At 43.1% G+C, this 27,857-nt stretch overlaps 1 protein-coding gene across 1 annotated transcript; it reads right to left on the reverse strand.

The window, feature by feature from the left end:
• Positions 1-2,084: 2,084 nt before the first annotated feature.
• Positions 2,085-27,670, reverse strand: C4H1orf115 (chromosome 4 C1orf115 homolog). The gene is made up of 2 exons (XM_061625162.1): positions 27,166-27,670; positions 2,085-5,414 (listed from the first exon to the last, which is right to left on the reverse strand). The coding sequence occupies exons 1-2, from the start codon at positions 27,436-27,438 to the stop codon at positions 5,295-5,297; spliced, it is 393 nt and encodes a 130-aa protein (XP_061481146.1). The 5' UTR covers positions 27,439-27,670; the 3' UTR covers positions 2,085-5,294.
• Between the last annotated feature and the right edge of the window lie 187 nt (positions 27,671-27,857).

Raw genomic sequence — 27,857 nt, forward strand, 5'->3', positions numbered from 1 at the left:
GATCTTTCCCAACCTTACTTGCAGATGCCAGGGACTGAACCTGGGACCTTGCAGGTACTCTGCCACTGAGCTACAGCCCATCATCATTATCACCACCACTACCACTTATATATCTCCCTTCATTATAAAAACAATGTCGGGGTGATGCCCAAAACATGTCAACAATGATAAAGTGCAAAATACAAAACATTAAAATGCAGAAATAAAAACAATTACAATACACTACAGTAAAAATCAACAAAAAAGTTGGCAATAATTTTGGCAGAAAGCTTGAGTGAATAAATTGGCCTTTAACAGATGCCAGAACAATGTTACGGATGGCATATACCTTACTTTGGGGGGGGGGGAAGAGAAGTGATTCCAGAGGTCGGGTGCCACAGCCAAAAAAGGCCCATTGCCCTATTGCCATCAGATGTAAAATGGGTTAGATGCCTAAGGAACTGGAGAGCAGGACAATAGTTTTGCACCAAGCCCAAATTAACCTTAATGGAAAGAAACATTAAATCAGGACCAGCCCAAGATATTTTGCTGCCTGAGCCAGAAAAGCAAATGGCAAACACACACACACACGCACACAAGGCCAAATTAAGATCCTTAGTACCCAAGGGCTTTCAAATTATTTTGGCATGAGCGGCTGAAAAGCCCGTAAGCATTCCCCCACTGCCACCTTCCTGGCGGTAAAAATACAAGAAAAATAATTAAATCACTAACAGTCTGCTGCCTTTCACAATATTCAAAATCAGCTCCAGTGGCAGATGCCTCCCTCTGCCTAATGGTAGCCCCGAAGTGAGTGTAACATGTTAACTGCCTTTTAAATGCACTTACTTAAAAAAAGTTTCCTTAATTCCCAGAATAATTTGAATTATTTACAGTAGAGGGCGCTAAAGAACAACCTTTGGACAAAACAAGTTTTCAGATAAATGCTCCTTCCTTAGTGACCTGTCATGCAAGCTGGCATGGTTGTTCTGTATGTTTCCAGTTAGGTAGAGTTACCAGTCCAAATACCTCAATGATTGATTTCTGTGTTCCCATTTTTAAATGTGCATGTTAGGTTCCTTAATTCTCATATGTAGAGACTGGTCTTGCAGAGCTTGGAAAAGTTACTTTTTTGAACTATAACTCCCATCAGCCCAAACCAGTGGCCATGCTGGCTGGGGCTGATGGGAGTTGTAGTTCAAAAGAGTAACTTTTCCAAGCTCTGGGGTCTGTTGAAAGTAGGGTTGCCACGTTCGTGGCCTCAGACTGATCCTGTATCTTTAGGAGAAGAGAAAGTCAGCCAAGTGCAGGTGTTTTGTAACTCTGTAATGAGAAAAACCACAAGGTGGAATTCTCCCTTCTCCCTGCCCAATTTTTAAAGATACAGAAGACCTCTTGGTTGTCAGGCCCGGCCTCCAAGAGGTCTTCTGTATCTTTAAAAGTTGTGCAGGGGGGAGGGAGAATTCCACCTTGTGGTTTTTTCCCATTACAGAGTTGCAAGAACACCTGCACTTGGCTGACTTTCTCTTCTCCTGAAGATACAGGATCAGTCTCAGGCCATAAGCCTGGCAACCCTATTTGTATACAGGGTCTATCTCTCCCTCAAGGTTATCTGGCAATAGCCACTCCATCAGGCTACAGCAGAGGAAGAGAAGGGAAGCAGAGCCACTTCGTCAGCTCTCCTGGGAGGCCTGCTTTATTTGGCTCCTTCCTTGCCTCCAGCTATTTCCATTCAAACTGGTCACTGAAAGAACATGTGACTTAGGAACCAGTACCCAAGTTTGCTTGTTTTCCTCTTTCGTCCTCATCCCTTTTTCCCTTCTTTGTCATCCCTTTTAAACTGTAAGTCTGAAGGGAGGGACTGTCTTGTTTGTAATTGACTGATCTTGTGTAAGCTACTCTGGGAGCTTTTTCAGGTCCCAGAGTATAAATGAATAAATAATGAATGAATAAGTAATTGTGATTCACAGAAGACAAACCATCTGACAGGAAGGCGTTGCAGAACAACCTGTCTTACAAATCTTACATTATTGGGCCAACCCAACCCCATCTTGGTTATTCATTAATAGCAGAGAATATCTGGAAAATCAAAAGCAGTTTATACTCAAATTGCACTCTGGTTAAATCTATTTAATTTCTCTTAGTACACCAACTTACATGTTGCCAGGTTTGTTAACAAGAAGTAAAAAACAACAACAGTTGCCTAGTCTTGAAGTAATTTTTCCAAAAAATAAGCATGTATTCCTGAATGAATACTATAAAGCTGGGAAGATACATATCAAAGTTATCAAAATTAACTATTTATCTAAGTAGCAATATATCATTTGGTAATGCAAAGGCTGGATTCTTCTGTCAACACTGGATAACATAATTCTTTTTTTAATAATGGCATTAAATTGAATGGCATTAAACTGAGACCAAGACAGTTAAATACTTTCCCAGGAAGATATGCATCTGATCTCTTATTTTTGGTGCCTAGGGCATCCCAGGAATGAGTATTATTAAACACCATGACAGAAACTTCTGTCCTGTATACACAGGCAGCCTAATCCTCTACAGCCATTTTAACTGCAGCAGAGTAAATAGAAAGCTCTGCTGTGACTAAGGCAGCATCTGGTGCCTGACTAATGGGGCAAAATTCCGCATGCCATGCAGATGTCTTATACAACTCCCACCTGCTTTGAAATCCTGGGTGTACTATTTTAGCCACAGAATAAGAGAGCTGGGGCTGCTTTCCACTCCTCCCCAGACTCCTCTGCTAAGGCGGCCCTTGAATGGCACAACAACTGAACCACCCTGGACTAGCGATGCAAGGTGTATAAGATGGTCTCTTCCACCACAAGGATTGTCACTTTTCATGCCCCCCAAAGCCCTGTAGTCTCAGGTCAGGCAGGTCATCGGGAGCTGCCTTATTCCAAGATGGAACAAGGGTCCCTCCAGCTCAATACTGTTGGTTCACACTTAGTGGCAGCAGCTTTCCAGGGTTTTGGACAGGAAGCCCTTCCCAGCTTTACGTGGAGATGCCGTGGACTGCACCTGAGACCTTCTGTGTGCAAAGCAGTTGCTCTACCACTGAGCTACGGCCCTTCCCCTGCAGAAGCGATGGGGGACTGGATTTGGCTGGGGGACCAAATCGTTATCTACCCAAGCCCTTGCGGGCCACATTTGACACACGGGTGAGAGCACCCACCTATCCATCACCTGACATCGTAACGATATGAGGTGGCATATTTTTGCCTCCATGGGTCTTGCTGAGTGTTTTGCAGAGGGGTCTGTAAGACCTGACTAGGGCTTTATAGCCACTGCCAATCAGCTGATGGCTGATGCCTGTAAATCCCCCCTTTCAGCCGAGTCAAATCTTTACCCACCTCACACCTGATGTCGGGTGGGTGTGGCATGGCCAAAATGGCCTCAAGGGCCTAATTAGGCCTGGGGGCCAGAGGTTACCCACCCTTGCCCTGCAGCCACCTGCCCTACCACCACAGGTCAAGCAGGAGAAATTTCCCCTAACGTATACACACACAACTCCCCCTCCCCAACTGATGAATAGTGGTGGTGGGCAAATGATGTAATGGAGGTTTATAAAAGTATGAATGCTACAGAATTAGTGCTGTGATGGTGAACGTTTCTCAACCCGAGGCCCACGTTCCCTTCTAGGCAAATTGCCTGGGGCAGGGGCCACATGCCAGTGGCGGGAGGGCCAGTGGCAAAATGTGGGTGGAGCAATGAATGCAAATCTTACCTTTGTGCAGTAGGCTGGTCTCTACATGCACCCCCACAAACCTCCTCTGTCCTCCATCCAGGCATGCAAGAGGCGTGATCAGAGCTCAAGGACACAGCCCAGGCAGGCAGAAACACTCAAGGAGGTCGTGAAGCAGGGCTGTGTGTGTGTCTGTGTGTGTGTGTGGAGTCGCAAGGGCCAGATATTTAGTCCCTAGCCTGAGCTAGTGGACAGAAAGATTCCCCCCTCCCTCACTCATCATACTAGAACATGAGGGTGACACTAGATGTTACTTAACGGCATGTTTGAATCCATGCTTGGGATTACAAATAGCCATGGGAGAACCTCATCCAGAGTATGGTGTGAGCGATGGGATTAACCCCTTCCCCCCGTGCCGTTTTCACTCTGCACACTGCCCCCCCTCTTGTATTTGCTCCCAGAGCTGCAATGGCAACAAACAGGTGCTTCAGGGCTAATATCAGCTTTGGGCAGGAAGGATTTTCTGTAGGAAAATGGTACTACTGAAAGAGGTGTGTGTATTAACCCTTTCACCTGTGCAGCATTTATAATGCATAGCAGCCTTGCCAGAAAGATGAAAACTTCCTCTCTTCAATCTCCTTTTATCTGTCTCTTTCACCTGTCTTTCTTCCTCCATGTTTGCCTCTTTTCCTTTCCTTCTTGCTTTTCCTCCTCTTCCCCCACAGGTTTTGCTGTTGTCAGGGCCGGCCTGATTATTAGGTAGTAATAGAGAGTGAGGCCAACCCCTTCAGGCAGATAGGGCACTGCCCACCAATATCAGCCTGCCCTCAGCCAGCCTTCACCTGTCTGCCTTCTTACTTACAACTGGGCCAGATTGTGGCAGCGGCTGTCTACTTCCTCCTCCTGCCCTTGCAGAACTCAGCAGAGAAGAGGATGGGGACAAAATCAGAATTAATTGGCTTTGCCTATCGTTGGCTGGGGTTGTGCATGTCATTGGCTGTGGCTCTACCTACTGTTGGCCTCCTGCCTTACACCCTACCATCCCAATGGACACCAGCCACCACTGCTAGGCAGAGGGGGCTGCCTCAGGTGTTGGGAAATGGAGGTGAGGTGTTGAAGGACAGACCTGAGCATGCCACATGGTCTGCCCTCTACAGCCCAGGCTCGCCTGTTGCCCTCAGGTGTGGTGGAGAATGCTATCCTGCCACCAGTGTTTATTCAATCGCCAATCCAATTGGATTTTGTATGTGGAATGGGAAGGGGGGAGCTATCTTGTCTTTTGCCTCAGGCAGCAAAATGTCTTGAGCCAGCAGTGGTGGTTGTTATTGTTACTGCAAGAGCATTACATTTCTGAATCTAGCCCAGTTAATCAAAGTTTTGTTCCTTTGGCCTTACTCTTTTGATCTGATTTGCATCAAAGCACTTATGAAAACTGTCAGAGAATTACTCAAGTCCAGAAGAGCAAATAAGCAAATGTTCAATCCAATCTGTTCTTTTCATTCTTGTTGCTGAGTTGGAGGCATTTCTGAAGATGAGGTATGCGGAAAAAAGAAATGTGGCCAGATGCTTCAACAACCACTTCTTTCATCTTCATCCCCAAAGTAGCAGGCTTCACAGCTTAACGGAACACTGTAGCTACCGAAACAGCCACTCCAAGAGGTGACGAGTAGGCATTAGCTAATCCCTGCAGGCCGAGCACCAGGTAACGACATCCTTTTTGCAGTACTTTGCCCACATTCTGAGAAGAAAAAACCCAAAGAGCATCAATGAAGAGCAGGACATTCTTGAAAAAATATCCCAAGGAGTCAAGTTGGCACACATAGTTCTCCTCCCCTCTCCATTTTATCCTCACAACAACCCTGTAAGGTAGGTTAAATTGAGAGATTGTGACTGGGCCAAGGTTATCCAGAGCTTAGAAGATTACTTTTAAAAAGTAATAAATTACAATTACTGTTACATGGCCCCAAAAAGTAATAAATTACAGTTACAATTACAATTGCTCTGAAACTGTTTACTTTACCGTTACTCAACAGTAATCACTACAATGACACCTAAGTTATTTTTTTTTTAAAATGTAGTGCCTACAAGGTGCTGGCCTTGGCTGCTGCACATCTAAGTAGCCTAAAACAACATTAAAAATAAACACACACATACACACAGAGATAGGGTTGCCAGGCTCAGGGTCTGAGACTGATCCTGTATCTTTAGGAGAAGAGAAAGTCAGCTAAGTGCAGGTGTTCTTGTTGTTGTTTTAAATGTTTTTAATGCTGTTTTGTTTTAATGTATTTTAAGATCTGTTTTTATGATGTTTTAAAGTGTTTTAGTGCTTTGTTTGCCACCCTGGGCTCCTACTGGGAGGAAGGGCGGGATACAAATTAAATAAGTAAATAATAAGCACTGTAATGGGAAAAACCACAAGGTGGAATTCTCCCTTCTCCCTGCACAACTTTTAAAGATACAGAAGACCTCTTGGTTGCCAGGCCTGGCCTCCAAGAATGCATAGAGGGGTGTAGCTAGTATGGGGACAAAGTATTGCAGTTGCACAGAATAATTGGATAAGATATTTGCTATATAAGGGTATATATGTCTGTACCCGACTACCATTTTTAGTTGAGCTGTGTACTTTGCTCCAGTGAAGCACTTTGCTGAATAAATAACCTTATAACAGGCTTTGACTTTGTTACTGAGTCTCCGCCAAAAGAACCTAGTCGTAAATTCTACAACAGGAGCCTTCAGAAGCCTATATAAGAGAAAGCCTGAAGGAAGCTGAGAGAGATCTTCAGCCTGAGAGGGAGAAGGGAGTGCCAGAGACCTTGAGGGGCAAAAAGACTACAGGACAAGGGGTGAGGACTTAGCCTAGAGCCCCCTCGGGACTGGGAAAGGACCCTCAGTGGGGAACGATGTAACTGCCTGTCCCCAATAAAGCATCAGCAGCAAGGCTGCTCGGGGAGTTGTGATTTGTTCTCTATGGTAAGTGGGAAACCAGGGCCATGGACACCGGGCCTCTTGATGTTCCCCTACCCATGGATGCCCAACAGGGTAGTAGAATAATTTTTTTATCCATAAGATTAACAGAATGGCATAACAGAATCTCACATCCGCCCCACCCCCACCCCAGCAATGGTGATACCCTAACACACATTCACTTTTTCACTGGAAATCAAATTTTGCACTTGAAATGTTGCTTTTACAATACATTTCTGTTGTGCCTCATCTTTGCTCAAAGAGCATGTCAAACAAGGAATGTATTTTTACAGTCATTACGTTGCCACCAGTATATAAAACTGAACAGGTGTTCTATTGTGGCGCTTGAAGGCATGCCTGTGTTGTCCTGCAAAAAACACTGCAGCACCCTTTCAACTAAAACACATTTTTATCAATATGGCAATCCCCTATCAAAGAAAAATGCAAATTTTAGTACTTTACTAGTTGCTTTTGTAATTTTTTTTTGTCAACAGTATAACTTAGAGGTAACTTAATCCTGTACGTACTTACCTCGGAGTAAGTCCCATTGAACTCATTGGGTAGACATGTATGCAAGATTGAACTAACAGAGGTAGAATTTAAGAGACATAATGTAGATAAACAGAAAAAGCACATATCAAAAGTAATCCACCAGAATAAACGTTATCCCTTTTCCTGCAATTAAAAATGTAGTCTCGCACAGCATACAGTGAATGGAATTTGCTACCACAAGAAGCAGTGATGGGCACCAACTTGGATGGCTTGAAAAGAGGATTAGACAAATTCATGGAGGATAAAGCTATCAGCGGCACCTTGCAATTATGGCGATGTTCTGCTTCCACTGTCAGAGACAGGATACTTCTGAGTATCAGTTGCTGGGAATACACGTGAGGAGAGTGCTGCTCGTGCGCTCAGGTCCTGCTTGTGGGCTTCAAGTTTAGGACATCTGATTGGCCACTGTGAGAACAGGATGCTGGACTACATGGGCCACTGGCCGGATCCAGCAGGCTCTCATGTTCGTGTATGTATTGCAACAAACAAGAAGTTACTTGTGGGGCCTTACAGACCAGGGAAAGCCAACGTGGTGCCCTCCAGATGTTGTAGGACTACTAATTCCATCATCCTTGATAATTGGTTATGTTGTCTGAGACTGATGTCTAACAACATCTGAAGGGCACTATGTTGTTGACCCAATTACATTAACAAAACTCCCTTCCCACCTACCCACCTCTTTCAAACATGTCCAGAAAAGTATGTCTTAAATTTTATGACTGACAGCACATTCTTTTCAGAGATAAAAAATAATCTGCAATCCTATACACTTATCCATTTAACTCAATTAGGCTTAATTCAGAGTAGACATATATAGGACTGGACTCTACCAGAATACATTTTAGGGACTGTACTTTATTAATGCTGTACCAACTACAACTACCAACTGCTGCTTATGTGCATATATTGTCTCAACCTAAGGTACCTCACAGGGTTGTTGCAAAGCTAAACAGGGGGAGGGAATGGCAGTGGTCACAGCATTCACAAAGCAAAAGTAGATCTGGGGAGGGGAGCACACACAAGTAATAAGATGTCTGACAGACAAAATGTTAACAGGTGAAGCTTTCCCCATAACCGTATTTCCATAGTAGAAAAGGCTTACTCCATTTAATTTCTACCTGCCCCATAGCTGTTAAATGCACAAGAGCCTGATCTCCTGCAATGCCAATGCTAAACCACGCAAAGAACTCAAGTTAAACAAAAAAATAACCACCACAGAATTTGGGCAATTTTTTCTTAAACAGAACATCTGTAACTGTATGAAATACATATTCTCAGGCAAAAAAGAAGTTATGAGACAGTAGACTCATAACTATTAACATTTATTGATATTTATTGACTATTAATATTTATTGACGTATTTCGCTGCTGCTTTGATTTTTGTTTACGTCTGTTTGATTTGATTCCATTGTATTAATATATTTTCTGATTGTTTTATTGTTATGTACACCGCCCAGAGAGCCCTCGGGCTTAGGACGGTATATAAATTAAATTAAATAAATAAAATAAATAGACATAAAACACACACACACAAAGTCTTGACAAACAGGAACAAAAATACTTTGAGCACGAGCATTTTCACATTTAAAATTTTTACTCATCATTATTTTTGCTTATTTACTGGCTTGGGCCAGTCCCTAACTCTCAGCCAAACCTACCTTACGTAGCTGTTGTTGAAGATACAGAAGACAGAATTAAAATGGCTGCAAAAGGAAACTAAGGGTGCAATCCAATACACATCTACTCAGAAGTAAGCTCTATTGCGTTCAGTGGGACTCCCAGGTAAGTGTGTACTCCGATACACACTTGCCTGGCATTAAGTCCCATGAAACCCAACGGAACTTACTTCTGAGTAGACATGTATGGGATTACAGGCATCAGATTTCACTTGCCTTAATCAGATTGATGCATCGTTGTACTATAGTCATATTTTTTCTCTTCCCCCCCCCACACACAAATTACTACAGCTTCAAGGCTTCAATCAGTCCTTATCTCACCTAATTAGTGCAATCCTATACCCAATTTGATTTACCTGGGAGTAAAGCCTGGCAGAGAGCCAGTGTGATGTAGTGGTTAAGGTGCTGAACTACAACCTGGGAGACCAGGGTTCGAATCCCCACACAGCCATGAAGCTCACTGGGTGACCTTGGGCCAGTCACTGCCTCTCAGCCTGAGAGGAAGGCAATAGTAAACCCCCTGTGAATACCACTTACCATGAAAACCCTATTCATAGGGTCGCCATAAATCAGAAGCGACTTGAAGGCAGTCCATTTCCATTTTCAAATCCTGGCAATGGTAAACCACGTCAGGTAAATCACCTCTGAATACCTTTTACCATGAAAACCCTATGAACAGAGTATCCAAAATGCAACATGAGATAGTGCTGGAAAATGAGACCCCAGGTCAGATGGCACTCACCGAGCTACTGGGGAAGAACAAAGGACAAGTACAAGTAGTGCTGTGACTAATGACGCAACTGGGCCAAAGCCAAACGGAAGGCTGGAGGCTGGTTAGCGTGTATTTATGAGGTCTATAGCCAAGTACCAGTAATGTAGAGTAAATGCCAGTCACACACAGAAGCACTTCAAGTAAGAAGGACTTTTATTGGCAAGTAGCACCAACAGGTCCTATTAGTAGAGTTCACACACTCACTAGCACAAGTCACCAACAAAGTTGCCAGCATACCGCTCCGCATCAACACCTTTGTCTCCTTTTACACCCCCACACAGGCTGCTCTCTAGCTCTCGGCTTTATGGGCTAAAGTGTGAAGAGCTAATCTCCCGCAGCTGTGTCTGTAACGTTTGCCAAGGTTAATCACTCAGCCTTCCCATTAACTCATTCCTCTCCTGTTTTCCTGGAGGATCTAAAACATTTACTCACTGGTAACATTGCCCCACTTTTGGATTCACAAGGAAATACAGGTTTTGTTACATAATAACTTCTTTTGTTTGTTACATTTTTAACATACATTTTTAACATATATTTTGATCCAGATACATTTCTGTTACAGTACATCAATGCAGTCCTAGTGCATGCATGATGTGCTCATGCTTACTCTCGGGCAACGGTTTTGTTAGTATGTCTGCTAACATATTGTTTGTCTCACAATATTGAAGCGTAATCAGCCCTTGTTTAACACAGTTTCTAACATTATGAAACCTAGTGCTGATATGTTTAGTTCGCTTGGTATGACTTTCTGATTGTGCCAATTGTATGCAAGCCTGATTGTCTTCTAACATAACATACGGTTTGGCAGTAGGCTCGCATAAATCCTGGAACAGTAGGTCATACCAAAGTAAATCAGTACATGCACTCGAGAGGCTTATATATTCAGCCTCAGTGCTAGACATGGCAACTAACGTCTGTTTTCTACTGTGCCAATCTATGAGGGTTCCACCGTACATTATGGCTGTGCCTGAAATAGATTTTCTCGTTGTGCAATCCGCTGCATGATCAGCATCTGCATAACACAGTAGTCCGCCTTCCCGTGTGTTTGATATCAACAATTGTTTATCTGCTGTTCCTTTGAGGTAGCGTAACACTCTTTTAATTCCTCCCCAGTCATGTAGAGAGGGGTGTTCTACGGCTCTACTCAATATATGCATGGCGGTACATATATCCGGTCTAGTAACCTTAGCTATGTACAATAATTTACCTATTATACATCTATATTGCTTGTGATTGTCATATTGAGTGTCACTACATTCACTTTGGAATCCCACAGCCATTGGTGTTTTGACCGGATTACAGTCTGACATACCATGATCCTGTAATAACTGTATGATTTTATTTGTTTGTTGTATAGTGATACTCCCGTCCTTTTGTCTGCATATTTTCATACCCAAATAATGTGCCACTGGACCTAGTTGTTTTATTTCTACGTGCTGTGCTAGTCGTGCAGAAAACTTCCTTTCTTGTTCTATCTTGTCACATATATATAAAATATCATCGACAAATACGAGACAATATGTGAGCTCGTTATCTTGTTTCTGCACATATAAACATGGGTCTGCTATACTACGTGTTAGGTCCATGGATTCCAGTATAGTGTTCAATTTAGTGTACCAACATCTGGCACTTTGCTTCAGCCCATAGATGGATTTTTGCAGTTTACAGACACGGTTTGAGTGATCATCAAACCCGGGTGGTTGCTCCATATAAATGTTTTCTTGTAAATCACCATACAAGGAAGCAGTCTTTACATCATAATGAAATACTTGTAGATTATTCTTGGCAGCCACCTTTAATACTAAACGAATGGTTTCATGTCTAATGACCGGTGCAAATACCGTGTCATAGTCTTCTCCAAAATGTTGGAGGAAACCCTTGGCTACTAGGCGAGCCCTATATTTTTGTATAGCGCCTTCACAATCCCGCTTAATTTTAGATATCCATCTACACCCTATTGTACGTTTGCCAGGTGGCAGTGTTACAAGCATCCATGTGTTATTATTGCTCATTGCGTTCATTTCTTCCTTCATAGCCTCCAACCACATTCTTGCTTCTATCTGTGGTAAATTCATTGCTTCCTTGTAGGTGGTGGGTTCCACCTGCCTATATATAGCAGTTTTCACTTGAAATCTGCTGGGTGGTTTACCAATATTACTTCTTTGTGATCGACGTGGTTGCACCGACTCCATATGCGGATGTAACTGCACCACTTTGTCTCCTCTATCCTGATCAGTTTGCTTATCACCTTTGTTTAAGGTTTCGGGTGCCTTTACAGCTTCCCATTCCTTGGATATTGATATGCTTCTGCAAATCAACACTTGCTGCTTCCTGGGGAGCCATACCCGGTATGAGGTTGGCATGCCAGCATACCCAAGAAAAAACACTTTTTCTGCTCTATTCGCTAGTTTGCTCCTTCTGCAAGCTTTCGGAATGTGCGCCCAGCACGTTGCGCCGAATTCTTTTATGTGTGCATGTTTCGGCTTTTTACCATACAGCATTTCGTAGGGTGTTTTCATTATAGGGCTTGAATACAGTCGATTTAAAACATAATTCGCATACATAATTGCTTCACCCCAAAACCCGGATGATAGATTACAGCCACGCATCATAGCACGCATCATATCCTGAAGGCTCCGGTTACGGCGCCGATCCGTTCTGGTGTGGAGAGCCTGGAGCCGTTAAGGAATGCTTAACGCCCCTTTCTTTAAGGTATCTCTGAAATGATCCTGAAAGGAATTCACCTCCTCTATCAGAATGAAGCTGCATTACCTTAATATTATGCTTAGCTTCTACCCATTTTACAAATTGCTTTATGTGTCTTTCCGCTTCATTTTTCAATTTCAATAGGTACACAAAACTAAACTTTGTGAAATGATCTATAATCACCAAATAATATTTTGCACCTCCCTTAGATTTATTAAATGGACCAGCTAAATCCATACTGAGTAACTCGAATGCTCTTTTGGATTTCCAATCACATTTAGTGCTAATAGGTGTTGCTATTGCTTTGGTTTCTTTACATACAGTGCACTCAACAAAGGTATTACAGGGTTTAAACTTTATGTCTGCGCTGTGCTTAGGCATTAGTTCCAGCGTAGAGTAACTTGTATGCCCCAGTTTTTTATGAAAATCATGAATGCTTCCTTCATGTTTAGGTTTGTTTCTTGTTACATTAACAGACACCTTAGGGATTTGCTCTATTACGTAAAGTGAGTTCTTTAGATATCCTTTTACTAATACTTTCCCTTGTTTCCTTATTTCACACACTCCATTAGAAAATAATACATCATATTGCATTGCATTCAGTTTAGAAACTGACATTAAATTTGATGAAATAGTAGGAGCATATAATACGTTTGTGACTAACGTTTTAAGACAGTGTATATATATAACACCCCTCCCAAGTACCTCACGCATTTTTCCATCCGCTAAGTAAACTTGTTCAGAAGTGGCATTAAGCTCACTAAACATAGCTTTGTTGTTGCATAAAAAATGAGATGATCCAGAATCGATAGTCCATTCCGCATTTTCGTTCTCTCCTTCTTTGTCTTTTGCTGTTACGACTCGTACAAACATAGTCTCTTTACCTCGCTCGGCTTTTCTTTGTGACTTGCAGTCTTTGCGTAAATGTTTCTCAGAACCGCATCTGAAACATTTCTTTACCGATGTTTCTCTGGTGTCTTCTCTCCTCTGTGCTGTGCCTTTTGTGGAATGTTGCAAACTTTCTGTGCGACGTTCCGCCTCACGCAAAAGTTTATCAGAGACATAACTCATTGTGAGCTCGCATTCGGGCATAGCTTCCCACGTGCAAATGAGAGCATCGTAGGATTTATCCAATGAGGAAAGTAACACAAAAACTTGCTGTAAGTCCGAGTATTCCACATTTCTTTCTTGTAACTGTACAAACAAGCCTCAAATAGTTTGTATGTGTTCACGCATGCTTATTCCCTCTGTTAAGCGCGTTTGGAATAGCTTTCTCGTGAGTAGAACTTTACTTACAGCTGTGGTTTTAATATGAACACTCCGCAGCTCCTCCCAGACCTCTCTTGCAGTTTCTGTTTCTCTTACGTACAGTAGCTGAGAGTCTTGTACACCAAGTATAATAGTAGCTCTTGCCTTCTGGTCTTGGCGTAGCCATTCCTCCGTGGGGTTAGAAGGTGCGTCTGCCTCAATGACGTTCCACAGGTCCTCTCGGATTAGCAGCATCTGCATCTTTATCTGCCAGCTTGTGTAATTCATGTCATTTAGACGCTCCAATGGCATACCTGAGGTGTAGGACATTGCCATATTGGTTTCTCCAGGTGTTTAGCTTGACCACGGTCGTCCTGCTGGTTTTTCCTTTCTTCCAGCGTGTTCTGGCTTACTGGTACTGTGGGTTAGCCCCCAAATTCTGGGCCCATAACCCTAAATGTTAGCGTGTATTTATGAGGTCTATAGCCAAGTACCAGTAATGTAGAGCAAATGCCAGTCACACACAGAAGCACTTCAAGTAAGAAGGACTTTTATTGGCAAGTAGCACCAACAGGTCCTATTAGTAGAGTTCAAACACTCACTAGCACAAGTCACCAACAAAGTTGCCAGCATACCGCTCCACTCCGCATCAACACCTTTGTCTCCTTTTACACCCCCACACAGGCTGCTCTCTAGCTCTCGGCTTTATGGGCTAAAGTGTGAAGAGCTAATCTCCCGCAGCTGTGTCTGTAACGTGCCAAGGTTAATCACTCAGCCTTCCCGTTAACTCATTCCTCTCCTGTTTTCCTGGAGGATCTAAAACATTTACTCACTGGTAACAATGTGCACAGATGTGAAAGGAGAGTCCGGAGTTGTACAACGTACGCAATAGAAACATGGAATGTGAGAAGCATGAACCAGGGAAAGTTGGAAATTGTGAAGCAAGAAATGGAACGTATCAACATTACAATACTTGGCATGAGTGAATTAAAATGGACGGGAATGGGATATTTTCAATCAGGCAACGATAAAATATTTTATGCAGGAAATGATAAATTAAGAAGAAATGGGGTTGCTCTAATAGTGAGAAGTGATGTAGCAAAAGCAATTAGGAGCTATAATGCAAGGTCTGACTGAGTGATATCAATAAGATTACATGGGAAACCTATTGACATAACTATCATCCAAGTCTACACTCCAATGGTAAACACAGAAGAAGAATTGCAGAGATTTACATAGCGGTACAGGAACAAACTGATCACACAGATAATCATGGGGGACTGGAATGCAAAAGTAGGGAACAGAAAAGAACTAGAAATTGAGGGGAAATGGGGCTTAGGAGATAGAATGAAGCAGGAGAAAGACTTATTGAATTCTGTGAAGCCAACAATTTGTTTCTTGCGAACACATTTTTTGAGCAACCAAAAAGACGATTGTACATCCGGACATCACCAAACAGTCAATATAGGAACCAAATTGATTATATAACTGGAAGCAGAAGATGAAGCAGTTCCATATTTTCTGTGAAAACAGGACCAGGAGCAGATTGCGGTACAGATCATGAACCGGTTGTATCGAAAATCAGAGTAAAGCTAAAGAACAACAACAAAGCAATCATAATGCTAAAATACAATCTAAATAACACCCCAGAAGAATATAAAGATCAAATAAGGAACAGATTTGAGGCTTTAAACCTAGTTGATAGAGAACCAGAAGAACTATGGACTGACACCAGAGACATTATCAGGGAAGAATGCAAAAAGACAATACCTCTAATTAAAAAGAGAGAAAGGCCTGAATGGATGACTGAAGAAACTCTTAAAATGATTAAAGAGAGAAGGAAAGCAAAAGCAAAAGGAGATAGAAATACAGTTAGTACCCTAAATGCAATAATACAGCAACTAGTATGTAGGGACTGTAGTGAAAGCGGGGAACCCTTCCCCATCTGCTCTCACTGTCCTAGGAGTCAATCCCCAGCCTTGGGCAATTGATCCCAGCAAATCCTGGTTTGCCAAGGTTGTGCACATCAACACCAACCCTGCAAGGTAGTACTGCCACCACCCTTCAACTGGTTGGCTACTCTGGGGCAAAGGGAACCCCAGAGCCCACTTAAATACCTGAGCCTCTCAGGACCAGAGTCTAGATATACTCCTGGCCCCTTCTAAAGTCTTAGGTGAAAACGTTTCTCTGTTACACGGTAGTTGTGGTCAAATGGCAAGGACTAAATTTAGGAACTGACCCCTCTCTCTGGAATAAACACACGTTGGTTTAAAGTAATTAAAGTTTATTAAAAAGAAAATAAGAAAAGCATAAAAAAGGTTACAAAAAACAAAAAGGTACACACAAATAATTTGTAGCAGCAAATTAAATTCTAAAACCATACACCCAAACGGGTAAGGTATTTAGTAAAAAAAGGTAAAAGAAAGTTTCTTGGCACAAATCAAAATAACAAAGCTGTTTGCCTAGCTATACTTACAAGAGCATAGGATCTCTCAATGGATGGCCTTCTTCCCCTCAGGGAGTTGCAAGTCAAGATGTAAATGGAGCCACAGCAGAACATCACCCTAGGCAAGGTGGTGCTCTGAAGTGGGACACAAACCCAGAGTTCTGAGCCTCCTCTTATGGAGGAAAATTCCCTCCCAGCCGGAGACAATTAACCAATTAACATTTTCATCAAAGGGATGAAAAAATGATTTTCCCACAGCACCTGGCGCCTCCTCTTGGTTTCCCATAACAAAGCAAGGAGTTTTACGGCCTTGACGGAACCAGGCCCCTTCCACTGATAAGAAGGTGCAAAATTACTGTAAGCTGGTACAGCTGTGTTGTAAAAATTACCAAGTCACAGTGATGAAAGAACATCAAAGATTTAACTACTTGCTAGCAAGCTAACAAGGGAGATGTCAAGGGGAAGAATTCCCCATAAGGCTTTGGGAGTTTAGCCATTTTAAATGCAGGCCAGGGTAAGACTGGCAAGCTGGCATGACAGGGACAAAGAGAACTATTACAATAGTTATTGCACAGAAATAGAAAAGGTTAATAAAAAGGTAAACAAGAGCCCTATTCCAAAAGATTAGAGAAATGAGAGAGAAATTTAAACCAAGAGTAGGGATGTTGAATAATCAACAGGGGAACACACTGACTGACCGAGATAAAATAAAAGGAAGATGGAAGGACCACAGATGCATTCATAGAGGAACTGTATGATGAAGAACCAGAAATTTTAGAATGTGAGGTGAAAGCTGCTCTTAAAATACTTGGAAGAAACAAATCACCAGGAACAGATGGCATACTAATAGAGTTGCTACAAGCTACTGAGACTGAATCTGTCCAAATTTTGACAAAAATAAATCAACAAATATTTTTGTCAACAAATATGGAAGAAAAGACAATAATACTGGAGGAAAACAGCAGAGAGTAGAAAAAGAGGAAGGCCAAACAAGAGATGGATAGATTCCATAAAGGAAGCCACAGACCTGAACTCACAAGATCTGAACAGGGTGGTTTATAACAGATGCTCTTGGAGGTTACTGATTCATAGGGTCACCATAAGTCGTAATCGACTTGCAACACCATTAAAATCCAAGAAGAGGATGAGGAATGAGGGGGAAGAGGGACCATGCTTGCCATCAGGGGATGGCTGTTTCCACCTGTCTTGTCCTACTCTTCAGCAAGAGCACCAGATGGGCTCCACCCATGTTTGCTCTATGCCAGCCTCCCCTCGTCTCCTAAGCATCGACTTGGGAGGTCAGGTGGGGGCACCCACCCCACACGCCATCCCCTACTGCCTGAGAAACTTTTTAAGGAAGCTGCTTCCAGAAGAATCCTGAGGGGACTTCCTGGCCTTTTGGGTTGAGACATAAAAGACTGTGGGCGTGTTGCTCAGTACAGATGTCATCTGTTGTGGGGCTACGTTTGGACGTTAAGTTATTCAGTATTTTTACATGACCTATTGGTGAGCTTTATGCTCACTTAAAAGTTGTTGATTTTCTTTTTTTAGCGTTCTGTTGTAGCGATTTTCTGCTTTTAATTATGTATTGTTATCTCACGTCTCTGTTTAGACTCTTTTTTATGTGAACTGTTTTGAGCACAGATGGATAATGCAGTATATAAATAAGCTGACTATGACTGTCGCCTTTTTGAAAAATCCTTGATTTAGATAGAGAAGGTTGTCACCTTTACTTTATAATATACTAAGAAACAAGCCTTAAGGAATAGGGGACTGAAAAGAAATTTGACCTAGTTTTTTTTTTTGAAAAGTTAGGTCCCCTAGATCCTCCAAGTGGATTTGTGCTGTGATTAATAAAAACAAAATCCCACCAGCAGCTTTATGCTGGCCTTGCAGATACTCAGTACTGGAGGAGTGTATGTACTTGAAGTGAAAATCTCTGGAATCCAAGCTATTTCCTTTAGCCTGAGGTTGCCTCTGCACTAGACTATGCAACAACAGCTACCCACTGTGGCTGGCCATGGGCCCGTTCATCAATTCATACTAGGAAAAGAGCTTCTTGATTTTTGGGTGTGTCTGAATGAAGACTAGGCCACATCTACACTATACATTTAAAGCACTATGACACTACTTTAACAGTCATGGCTTGCCCCAAAGAATCCTGGGAACTGTAATTTGTTAAGGATGCTGAGAGTTGTTAGTAGGCTCCCCTCACAGGGCTACAATTCTCACAGTGGTTTAACAATCAGTCCCTCTCCTCAGGGAATTGTGGTTCTGCAAGGAGAACAGGAGTGTCTTAATTCTCAGCACCCTTCACAAACTACAGTTTCCAGGATTCTTTGGGGGAAGCCATGACTGTTAAAGTGGTATAGTAATGCTTTTTATGTATGGGGTAGATGCAGCCTTCCAAAAGAAAGGGGCTACACTAACCTTTGCCAAAGTGGTTCCCTCCAGATAATTTGGATTACAACTCCGATCAACCCCAGCTGACATCGAGCTGTAGTCTAAAAATCTGGGGGGCAGCGGGCACCAGGCTGGCACAGGCTAGGTTACAAACAGTTCTGAAGAAAGGACACCAGGGATCACATTCAATAAAGTGTGAGCAAATCCATTTGTCAGCACAAACACTCCATCTTTTGTACAGGAGTTTATTTAAAATGACAGTGTTGATCACCCAGTTATTGCAGCTCTGCTGTCTGCTGTCACAGACTGTTTTCCAACAGGGCCAGCCCAAGACATTTTGCTGCCTGAGGCGAAGGAGATGTTGGCTCTTCCAGCCTCATCAACCCACATAGAGAAGATGACTAGGCTGGCAGATGACTCTCACTTTAACTGGGATAGCATCCTGTATCTCACCTGAGGGAGTGGGTCGGATTAGGGGCCCCAGGAGCGGCCATCAGGCAACTGAGGTGAATAGCTGGGGCGGCTCAGAAGGAACAGGTGGGGGTTACAGCTGCCGCCCTTCAGCATCTGCTATCTGAGGTGGTTGCCTCACTCCACTTAATGGTAGGCTTAGGGGTTCTATTACAATCAAGCTGTATCTAAAATTGGTTAAACAAACAAACAGGATAGGGCAGGGACTGAACCTGGAAGTTTCTTCATGTAAAGCAAGGACAGAAAACCTGTGGCCCTCTAGTTGTGGTTGGAGTGCAGCTCCCATCTTCCCTGAGCACTGTCTGTGTTGGCTGAGCTGATGGGAATTGGAGTCTTACAATATCTGAACGTTCACAAGTTCACCATCCCTAGACGTACAAAGAATTGCACAAGCACACTCCTGTAAAAAGTAATGGTTCAGGCAACTCTGCCCTCCATTTCAATCAAATACTTAGAACTGTGCGAAGTCATCAGCACAAGATAAGAATAATCTTTCAACCGCTTCATCTCGCTGTTTGAAACACGAGATGGAAAGCTGGCACTTTCCCACCAACTGGTCATGTGGAGAGCATAATTGTCTCCTCCCCATATCTGGCCTCGGCAATATTGCTTTACTTCTTTTGTCTCATTGTAGCTGGCAGAGATTGTGCCATAAAACGCTTGTACCTTGGCCAAAACAAAGGAGCCTTGATCTCAGCAAGGACCAAAGTACTTCCCAGCACAAACAAACAACATGACTGGTCCCCTTGTGTTCACTTCCTATACGCAATGAAGCAAGATTTGTGGGATGTGAATCTTTTCCCGACAGCTGTAGCAAAAGACAAGGACAATAGGTCATGGTCATCAAAGAGTTGCCTGCAAGGCTTTATTTTGACTGACAGGACTGCTGCATGTTGGATCAGCTGATCCTATATACAAGATTATCAGCACGGACACATCAGCTAATCAATAACCTTTCTGTTGACCCATACAACATTTGAGATTTCCATGAGCAACCTGATTCTTACAGGGATGGGAAACGTATAGCTCCTTGTACACTCCAGCCTGGGAATAAGCACACTTGAATACAATTAGGACTTTTGCATGCATCTAAACATACAATAATCACGCCAGATTAGTTGAAGCCTGGAGGTAAGGCACTAAGGAACAGAGGCTTTACATTGCCGTTGGGGACAGAAAGACCACCAGTGCCCAAGAAGAAGCACCATGGGCAGGGTCCAAAACAGCTGCATCACAATAATAACCTCCACCACTGTGGGTATGTGCCGACTGTCACCATTTTGCAGGAGGAATTCGAGTGCATACTGGAACTTTAGCAAATGTCAGAGCGGGAAAAGCAAGCAGAGGTATTAAGAAACAGTTTGATTTGTACTGTATGCTAGCTGAGAGGCCAAGTTGTTTTCCTTTGAAATGGAAGCATCTGATGACCTTAGGAAAGGACAAACTCTTCTTGCACAGCTTTGCTGTAACAAATGCCTGTTGCCCTTCTGCCTCTCAGGAGCTGCCACCCCCGCTAACACCACCTCCTCTTTCTTGGCGGTGCCGATAATGATAATATTTGTTATTTAATTTTATTTGTTGTTATTATGTTATTTGTTATTTAATTTAATTTTTGTAAATTGTATTGCTTTTATTGTATTTTAATGTATTTTTATATTGTATTTTTATACCTGTGTTTATTCTTCTTGTTAGCTGCCTTGAGGGCCTTTGGCCGAAAGGCGGGGTATAAATAAAATTTAATCATCATCATCATCCCTGACCATAGGTCATGCTGGCTGAAGGTGTTGGAAGTCCAACAACATCTGGAGGGCTACAGATTCCCCAGCCCTGACCTATTTTTCTTCTGGCTAGAAAGTATACTATGAACATGGAAATGGACTGCCTTCAAGTCGATCCCGACTTATGGCGGCCCTCTGAATAGGGTTTTCATGGTAAGTGGTATCCAGAGGGTGCCTCCCTCTGAGGCTAGTCCTCCACAACTGGCTAGGGCCTGCTCAGCTTGCCACAGCTGCACAAGCCAGCCCCTTCCTTGTCCGCAACTGCCATCTGGGGGGCAACTGGGCTCCTTGGGACTATGCAGCTTGCCCACGGCTGCACAGGTGGCAGGGCACGTAAGCCCTGAGCCACTCGCTGTGGAGGTGATCTTTAGCTGGCTGTTGACACCCAGGAGACACGAGTGGGGATTTGAACTCACAGACTCTGGACTCCCAGCCAGGCTCTCCTCCCCACTGTGCTATACCAGCTGTTAAGTATACCATAGTGATGAGAAAATATACTTCTAAATGCTTTTTAATTTATCCTAGGTATTAATATTTATTGATTTCAATGCTGGAATTTAAAGTTAGATATTAAATGCAGGGATTGCACTGAGCAGGTGGTTGGACTTGATGGCCTTATAGCCCCCTTCCAATTCTACTTTTCTGTGATTTTATTATCTAAACCTAAGACAAACAACTCTGCCCTTGGTCACTCCTCAGCTTATCTATGCCTAATAATGGATCAGCAGTGCAGTTATGCTCAGATGGACTTATAGTACTAACAGCGTGTTATACACATCCGCTCAAAATTAAGTCCCACTAAGGTCAAGTGAAGTAATTAGCAACACAATTGCACCAGCAGGTCTACACAAATTCTCCAACTAAGACAGTACAAGATGTTCACTCCTCTTCACCACCCCCCCCCACACTCCTGGGTCATTCTCACGGAGTTGGGAGTTGGGGGTACTGCTTGGCAGTGGCTCCGCTCCTACTTGGTGGGTCGCCACCAGAAGGTAGTGCTTGGGGAACATTGCTCGATACCCTGGACTCTCCATTGTGGAGTCCCGCAGGGATTGGTACTGTCCCCCATGCTTTTCAACATCTACATGAAGCCGCTGGGTGCGGTCATCAGGAGTTTTGGGCTGCATTGTCATCAGTACGCTGATGACACGCAGCTCTATTTCTCCTTTTCATCCTCCTCAGGTGAAGCTGTTAACGTGCTAAATAATTCTCATTCCCCCCATTCCTCAAACATCTTCTTTCACCAACATTTCCTCTCCCCTGCCACACACACACTTTACAGGGACAACAGTCACCTCTACTTGCATGGAATGCTATGTTCACAACCACCTCTAATTAGAATGTTGGTTGCTTAAGAAACCCTCCCTTTTTAATGAAGGCTGAGGAGTGTACCCTTCAAACAAACTTTCATGTTCTATCATGAAAAACAAACAGTTTCTGTGTACAAGGAAGTCTAGGAAAACTGACCACCAAATTTCTAGCTCTGCTATCTTCCATTTAGGCTGCTGAGTGTTTCTTCATAGAAAAACACATTTTTTTTGCGCTTGATAGTTATTCAGAATCTTGCAGCTTTTGCTACTAATGATTCTGGAATGACTAGAATTACTGATGATTTGTCACTGAGCTCCTATCAAGAAGTCTGGTGTAATGGTTCAGGTCTTGGACTAAGAAGACCCAAGGCTTTATCCTCAAAGCCTGCATGTGAGATAGTTGAGGCTGATGCTGCATATACACCACACATATAAAGCAAATTACTTCTCCCGAAGAATCCTGGGAACTGTAGTTTGTTTATGGTACTGGGAATTGTAGCCCTGTGACAGGTAAACTACAGTTCCCAGGATTCTTTGGGGGGAGCCATGTGCTTTGAATGTATGGTATGTACGCAGCCATAGAGACACCCGAAGGTCACCCAGCAAGCTTCATGACTGAGTGGGGATTTGAACCCTAGTTTCCCAGGTCCTAATCCAACACTTTAACTGCTGCATCACACTGGCCACCTTGAGCTCCTTACAGGAAAGGATGGGTATGAATTAATAAATTGAAAGAATAAATAAATAGCAGTAACAGAATTTTCAGTGGTAAGTCTAGCAGTAAACCAGCAACAAGTGTTATTGCTGATGTACCGGATCATAGAACGGAAGGGAGGTTTATTATTTTATCTCTTTGTCTCTGTTGTGAAGGTGGGGAACAAGCCACACACTTCTTACTAATTGGAGCATTGTCAGAGTTAGGATGCCAAGCGAAATGCAGCACAAAGAGATGTAAAGCATCTGTCACACGCATTAGCTTAGCATTTTCCCACACTGAAATGGCAGGTCTCTCTTTTGATCTACATGAACACCAGCTTTGTTCTCGCTCTGACAGGATCAGTTTGTTCTGAACAGGAAAAGGAAAGGGGAAAAAAATTCAGCCAGCTCTTTCGTTGGATTTAACTCATGACCTGTTTTTCAAAGATAATTCGGTTTGTGCTGCAAAAGCTGCTTTCGCTACAAAAATTATCTAAAAGATGTCACAGAGATCCTGATAAATCAAAATGCCACTATTGTGATGTATTTACAAGAGGGGTCTGCAACAAAATGTTGCATCGTGGAGTGTTCCTTATTCAGGATCCCAGTCACTGCATTCAATTTCCCCTTTTCCCCTCCCAACAGTCAGCCAGCATTCCGTGGCTACTGAGCATGCTTAGTCCTCATTAGACTCTTTTTTTTTTGCAGGGGGGGAGTGTCCATCCCCGTCAAGTATTCATCTATTGATTTTTTGTAACTCCAAAAATTCTGGGGGAGGGAGTGAATTCCCGCAAGCCTGCTGATCCCTCTTGTGTGCTCATGGAGAAGTTTTGCCTACGTAAGCAACAGCACTCACAGCCTGACCACTGTACATAAAAGGAATAAATTATACCTCATCCATCTGTATATATAATGTTTTCCATAGTTCAAAATTGGGTGGATGGAATCCAGGACCCTGTTCCCGAGTAGTTTCTCAATAGATAATGGGGAAGATAAAAGGTGGTGAGGAGGGACAGACAAAGGTGTGAGCAAAAGCAGTTACCCACACTTAATACTTTGTTGCAAGAAGATGGATTAAGAGATTTTTCCAGCCAAACTCCTTGTGAAAAAATTGGATTTTGAGGAGGGGTTTGAAGGGGTGAAGGGGGGGGAGAGAGAGAGGTGGCACCATATATGTGGTCAGGGAGCAGGGAGACAGTTTCGTACATCAAGGGCAGCAAGAGACTCACTCAAAGGCAGCAGAGTTGGAGATGTGGTCCTAAGGAGAAAACCAGGGATGCATGAATAATCTGGGGCTACTGAGATTTTCAGCACTGTCCTAAGCAGAGTAATCCATGTTTATTTATTTATTAATTATTTTATTTATATCCTGCCCTTCCTCCCAGCAGGAGCCCACAGTGGCAATGTTCTGGTAACCTCCAGGTTGGTTACTATAATACACTCTATGTGGGGCTCCAAAGATAGTGTGGAGGCTGGCGTTGGCGCAAAATGCACCCAACAGAGTGCTGACTGGTGCAGCTGCTTAGAGCCATTTAACATCAATTTTGAAGAGTTTGCACTGCCATGCTACCAAGTATAAGTCAAGGTTTTAAGGCTTCCTTACAAAGCCCTGAACGACTCGGGACCCAGTTATCTGAAGGAGTACGTCTCTCAGCATTGATCTGCCTGGGCTTTGCTTTTTGAGATCACTTTTTCATGAAGGATAGGATATAAATTTTCTAAAGAACTAAAACAAAATTAGAATAATAGAATAGTAAGAGTTGGAAGGGGCCTATAAGGCCATCGAGTCCAACCTTCTGCTCAGTGCAGGAATCCAATTTACAGCATAATTAAAATAATTAAAAACAATTATCTTTTTTATGTACAAATGTAAACAACTGATTACATTCTGGATAGCACAGTTACATTTTAGCTTCCAAGAAAAATGGACATTCCTGCTATCCTCTACTTTGCCACCATATATATTGTAAATAGTTTTAATAGCTTTTAATGTCATTGTAACCCACCCTGGGACTTTATGGTGAAGAGCAGGTAAGCAATAATAATAATAATAATAATAAATAGTCATTATTTTGCTTTTAGCATTTGTTAGACATCTTTCTTTTCAATAATAACATTTTCTCCTGATTGTTTTAAGTAGTGTTTGTTTTAAGTAGTGTTTGTATCAATCAGGTAAGGCCAACTGCTACATTAATAATCACGAAATTAACTGTGATCAAGTATATGGGGACGGCCCTTTCTGATCAGCATCTGAGTGAGAAGTAAAGAGTTGAACTTTTCATGATCTAAGCTTAAAATAAAAGAACCTACATTAGTTTTTTTTTTAAATCCACATTACTAGAGACTGAACCTTCTACACACTGCAAATGGTTCTTGTAGGATGCAACTGTGTCATAGATCCTGCCCGATTTTCACTGGAACATCAACAAATGGAAATGTTAGCTATTTTTCATTGCTACGTCATTGCTAGCATGTATTTCTTACTATGTCTTTTGTATCTACAACCATCTAATTCTAATTTGTAACTAAGTCTTATCACAGTGACTTGCCCAAAGCAATTTTAAATAGTTGTACTTGATTCAATAATTTCCACAGCATGTGCTTTGCAAGTTTTCTTATTCATCCTCAAAGGCAGCATGCAAAACAGAGCAGTCATTTTATTTGTCCAGGTGTTGAAAATCTACTATATTGTTTTAGCTGGTTGAATAGTTTATTACTCTATATTTTGTTTTGCTGTTTTAATTGTTATTGTTTGGTTTAAAATTGAATGGGTATTTGTATTTTAGCATTTATTAGACCTTTTGCTTTTCAATAATATGTTTTTCTTCTGATTGTTTTAAATAGTATTGCTTATCAACCAGTTAAGACCAACTGCTACATTAATTATCACAAAATTAACTGTGATAAAGTACATGGGGACTGAGATTAGTCTTTCCACAGTCCTTTCTGATCAACATCTGAGAAGTAAGGAGTTGAACTTTTTATGATCAAAACTTGAAATAAAAGAATCTAAATGAGGTTTTTTAAAAATAATAATAATCCACATTTCTAGATAAATAATCCACAACATAATGAAATCTGTATATGGATGGATACACATTTGTCTCTTTCAGTACCTCTCAGCTTTATGGGTGAAGTAGGAATTCTCATCTCTGTTTTTGTCCAAGTTCAATATGAAGTGCAAATTTTAACCTGCAAATCATGGGTGGGAAACATGTGGTCCTGCAGATATTGTTGGACTACAACTTCCATCATCCTTGACCACTGGCCATGCTGGGGCTGATGGGGACTGGTGTCTAACAACACCTGGAGGGCCACAGGGCCAGGGTACCTGAGGGAGCACTCTCTCCCACGTGGCCTTGCTGTCTTGTGAGATCAGCCTCAGACACCCTCCTCCACACATGGAAGCACAACAGAAGAGCCCAGGGCCTTTCCCATTGTCCTACCCAGTTTATGGAACTCCCTGCCAAGAAAGGTTTGTCTCTGGCACCATCTTCATTATCTTTTTGTGTTCTGGTGAAAACATTTCTTTATTTGCTCAGGTTAGAGAGTGGCAGTTAGTTGCATTGTGTAATCCACCTTTGGGATAAGTTTTAGTCATGAACAAACAACCCGGCCTCTGTTTTAACTCACAAAGCCTGTTTATCATCATGATCCATCCCTTTTGCTTCTTTTTTATGAAAACAAAAAGGGGATCATCCTAAATCCATGTAAATGCAGTGTTCTGCAACTGGAGCAAGATTTAGCTTTCATAAATCAGCTAGAAAGCAAAACTGACCTAGGTGTCTTTTTGTCCCTCTGATCGTCTGATTTCCTCAAAGGATTCTTTGCAAGATTCCTGCACTGAGCAACTACTAACTTCAAACTTCCACGATTCTTCAAAAGTAGGCAGCTCCAGGCTTGCAGTGGGCACGCACACGGGGACGTTACCAACTGAACGTCGGAAGGCGTGGAAGGGTGGTCTGGGATCGCTGTACAGAAGATCTTATGAACGCCCAGAGAACAGGAGCGGGCACCATCCTGGACCCTCCACGTGTTGTGTCGAACAGAAAAGCTAATCACGTGCCCTTGTACACCATAAAGATGTGTCTGTGTGGTGTCCGTGTGCATGTGTGAAAGTGAGATCCAACTTTTTACTACTCTCAACAACGCAGGGAATACTAGACGACCACGAGGTGGTTAATCGCGAGCCGTCCATGTGTGTCCAGAACCATTTCCTTTGCCCTAACGGACCATCTCTCTTTTTAAACATTTATTTCTAGCAATAGGGCCGCTTGAGGCTCGTTCCAGTTTCAACAACCACAGCTGAAGCTGGATCAGCTTCTCGCTTGGATACGCTAAACCCCGAATAACGGATATGGATGACGTCCTGGAGGGCGCGCGGGGCCTCTGGGAGCCCAAGCTGGCCTTTTCCCGAGCACGCACGCCCCCCACCCCCTACCCCGCCGCCGTCTTTTTGCCGCCTACCTTGCAGTATTTCCTGAACTTCCTTTTGCGCTTCTTGCTTTTGCGCTCCGCTCCTAGCGGCGCTTGAGCCCCAGCCCAGCCGAGAGGTTCGTACTTGTCTGGCAGGATGGCAAAAGCGACTTTCTTGGAGGCGCAGCGGGTCTCCTCCTCGGCGGGACTGGCTGGGGCTGGCTGGACCTTCTCTTCTCGCTCTTCCTCCTCGAGGATGGAGATCTGGTCCTCTGCAGGCCCCCGCCGGGGGTACCTGGCTCTCAGAGTCCCCCCCACCGTCATAACGCCTCCAGGTCGCCCAGAGAGGAATCCGGTGGCGCTCGGGAAAGCCCGAGGGACCGTTGCTCGCTTCCCTCCGAAGAGCGCGCAGGCAGGGGAAGATCAGCGCCGGGATCCGGCAGAGGACTGTAACAGGTGGAGCTAAAGAGACATATTAGCATAGCCTGTTCGCAGCGGCAGCACCCAGGCCGCAGCCCTCCCTGTGTCCGCACCAAGGGCGGAGGAGGAGGGGGAAAAGCCGCTTCCTTGCGGGAGGCTGGAAGTTCAACGTCCACCGCCAAACAGCACCGTTTACACAGAGGCCATTTCCAGGGCTTCCTGTTGCACCAAACTGTGTAAACACTCAACACACACACACCCAGCTGTGATTGGTAGGATCAGGCTGGAAAACAATAGCGTTGTGTTTGAGAAACAGACGAAGC

Source organism: Rhineura floridana, chromosome 4 (genome assembly GCF_030035675.1).
Source record: "Rhineura floridana isolate rRhiFlo1 chromosome 4, rRhiFlo1.hap2, whole genome shotgun sequence".
Taxonomy (NCBI): Eukaryota; Metazoa; Chordata; class Lepidosauria; order Squamata; family Rhineuridae; genus Rhineura; species Rhineura floridana.

Coding starts and splice junctions, on each gene's coding strand:
- C4H1orf115 (XM_061625162.1), bottom strand. CDS start 27,438: ATGACGGTGGGGGGGACTCTGAGAGCCAGGTACCCCCGGCGGGGGCCT. Junction 5,415..27,165: donor AGTTCAGGAAATACTGCAAG/GTAGGCGGCAAA, acceptor TTTTCTTCTCAG/AATGTGGGCAAAGTACTGCA.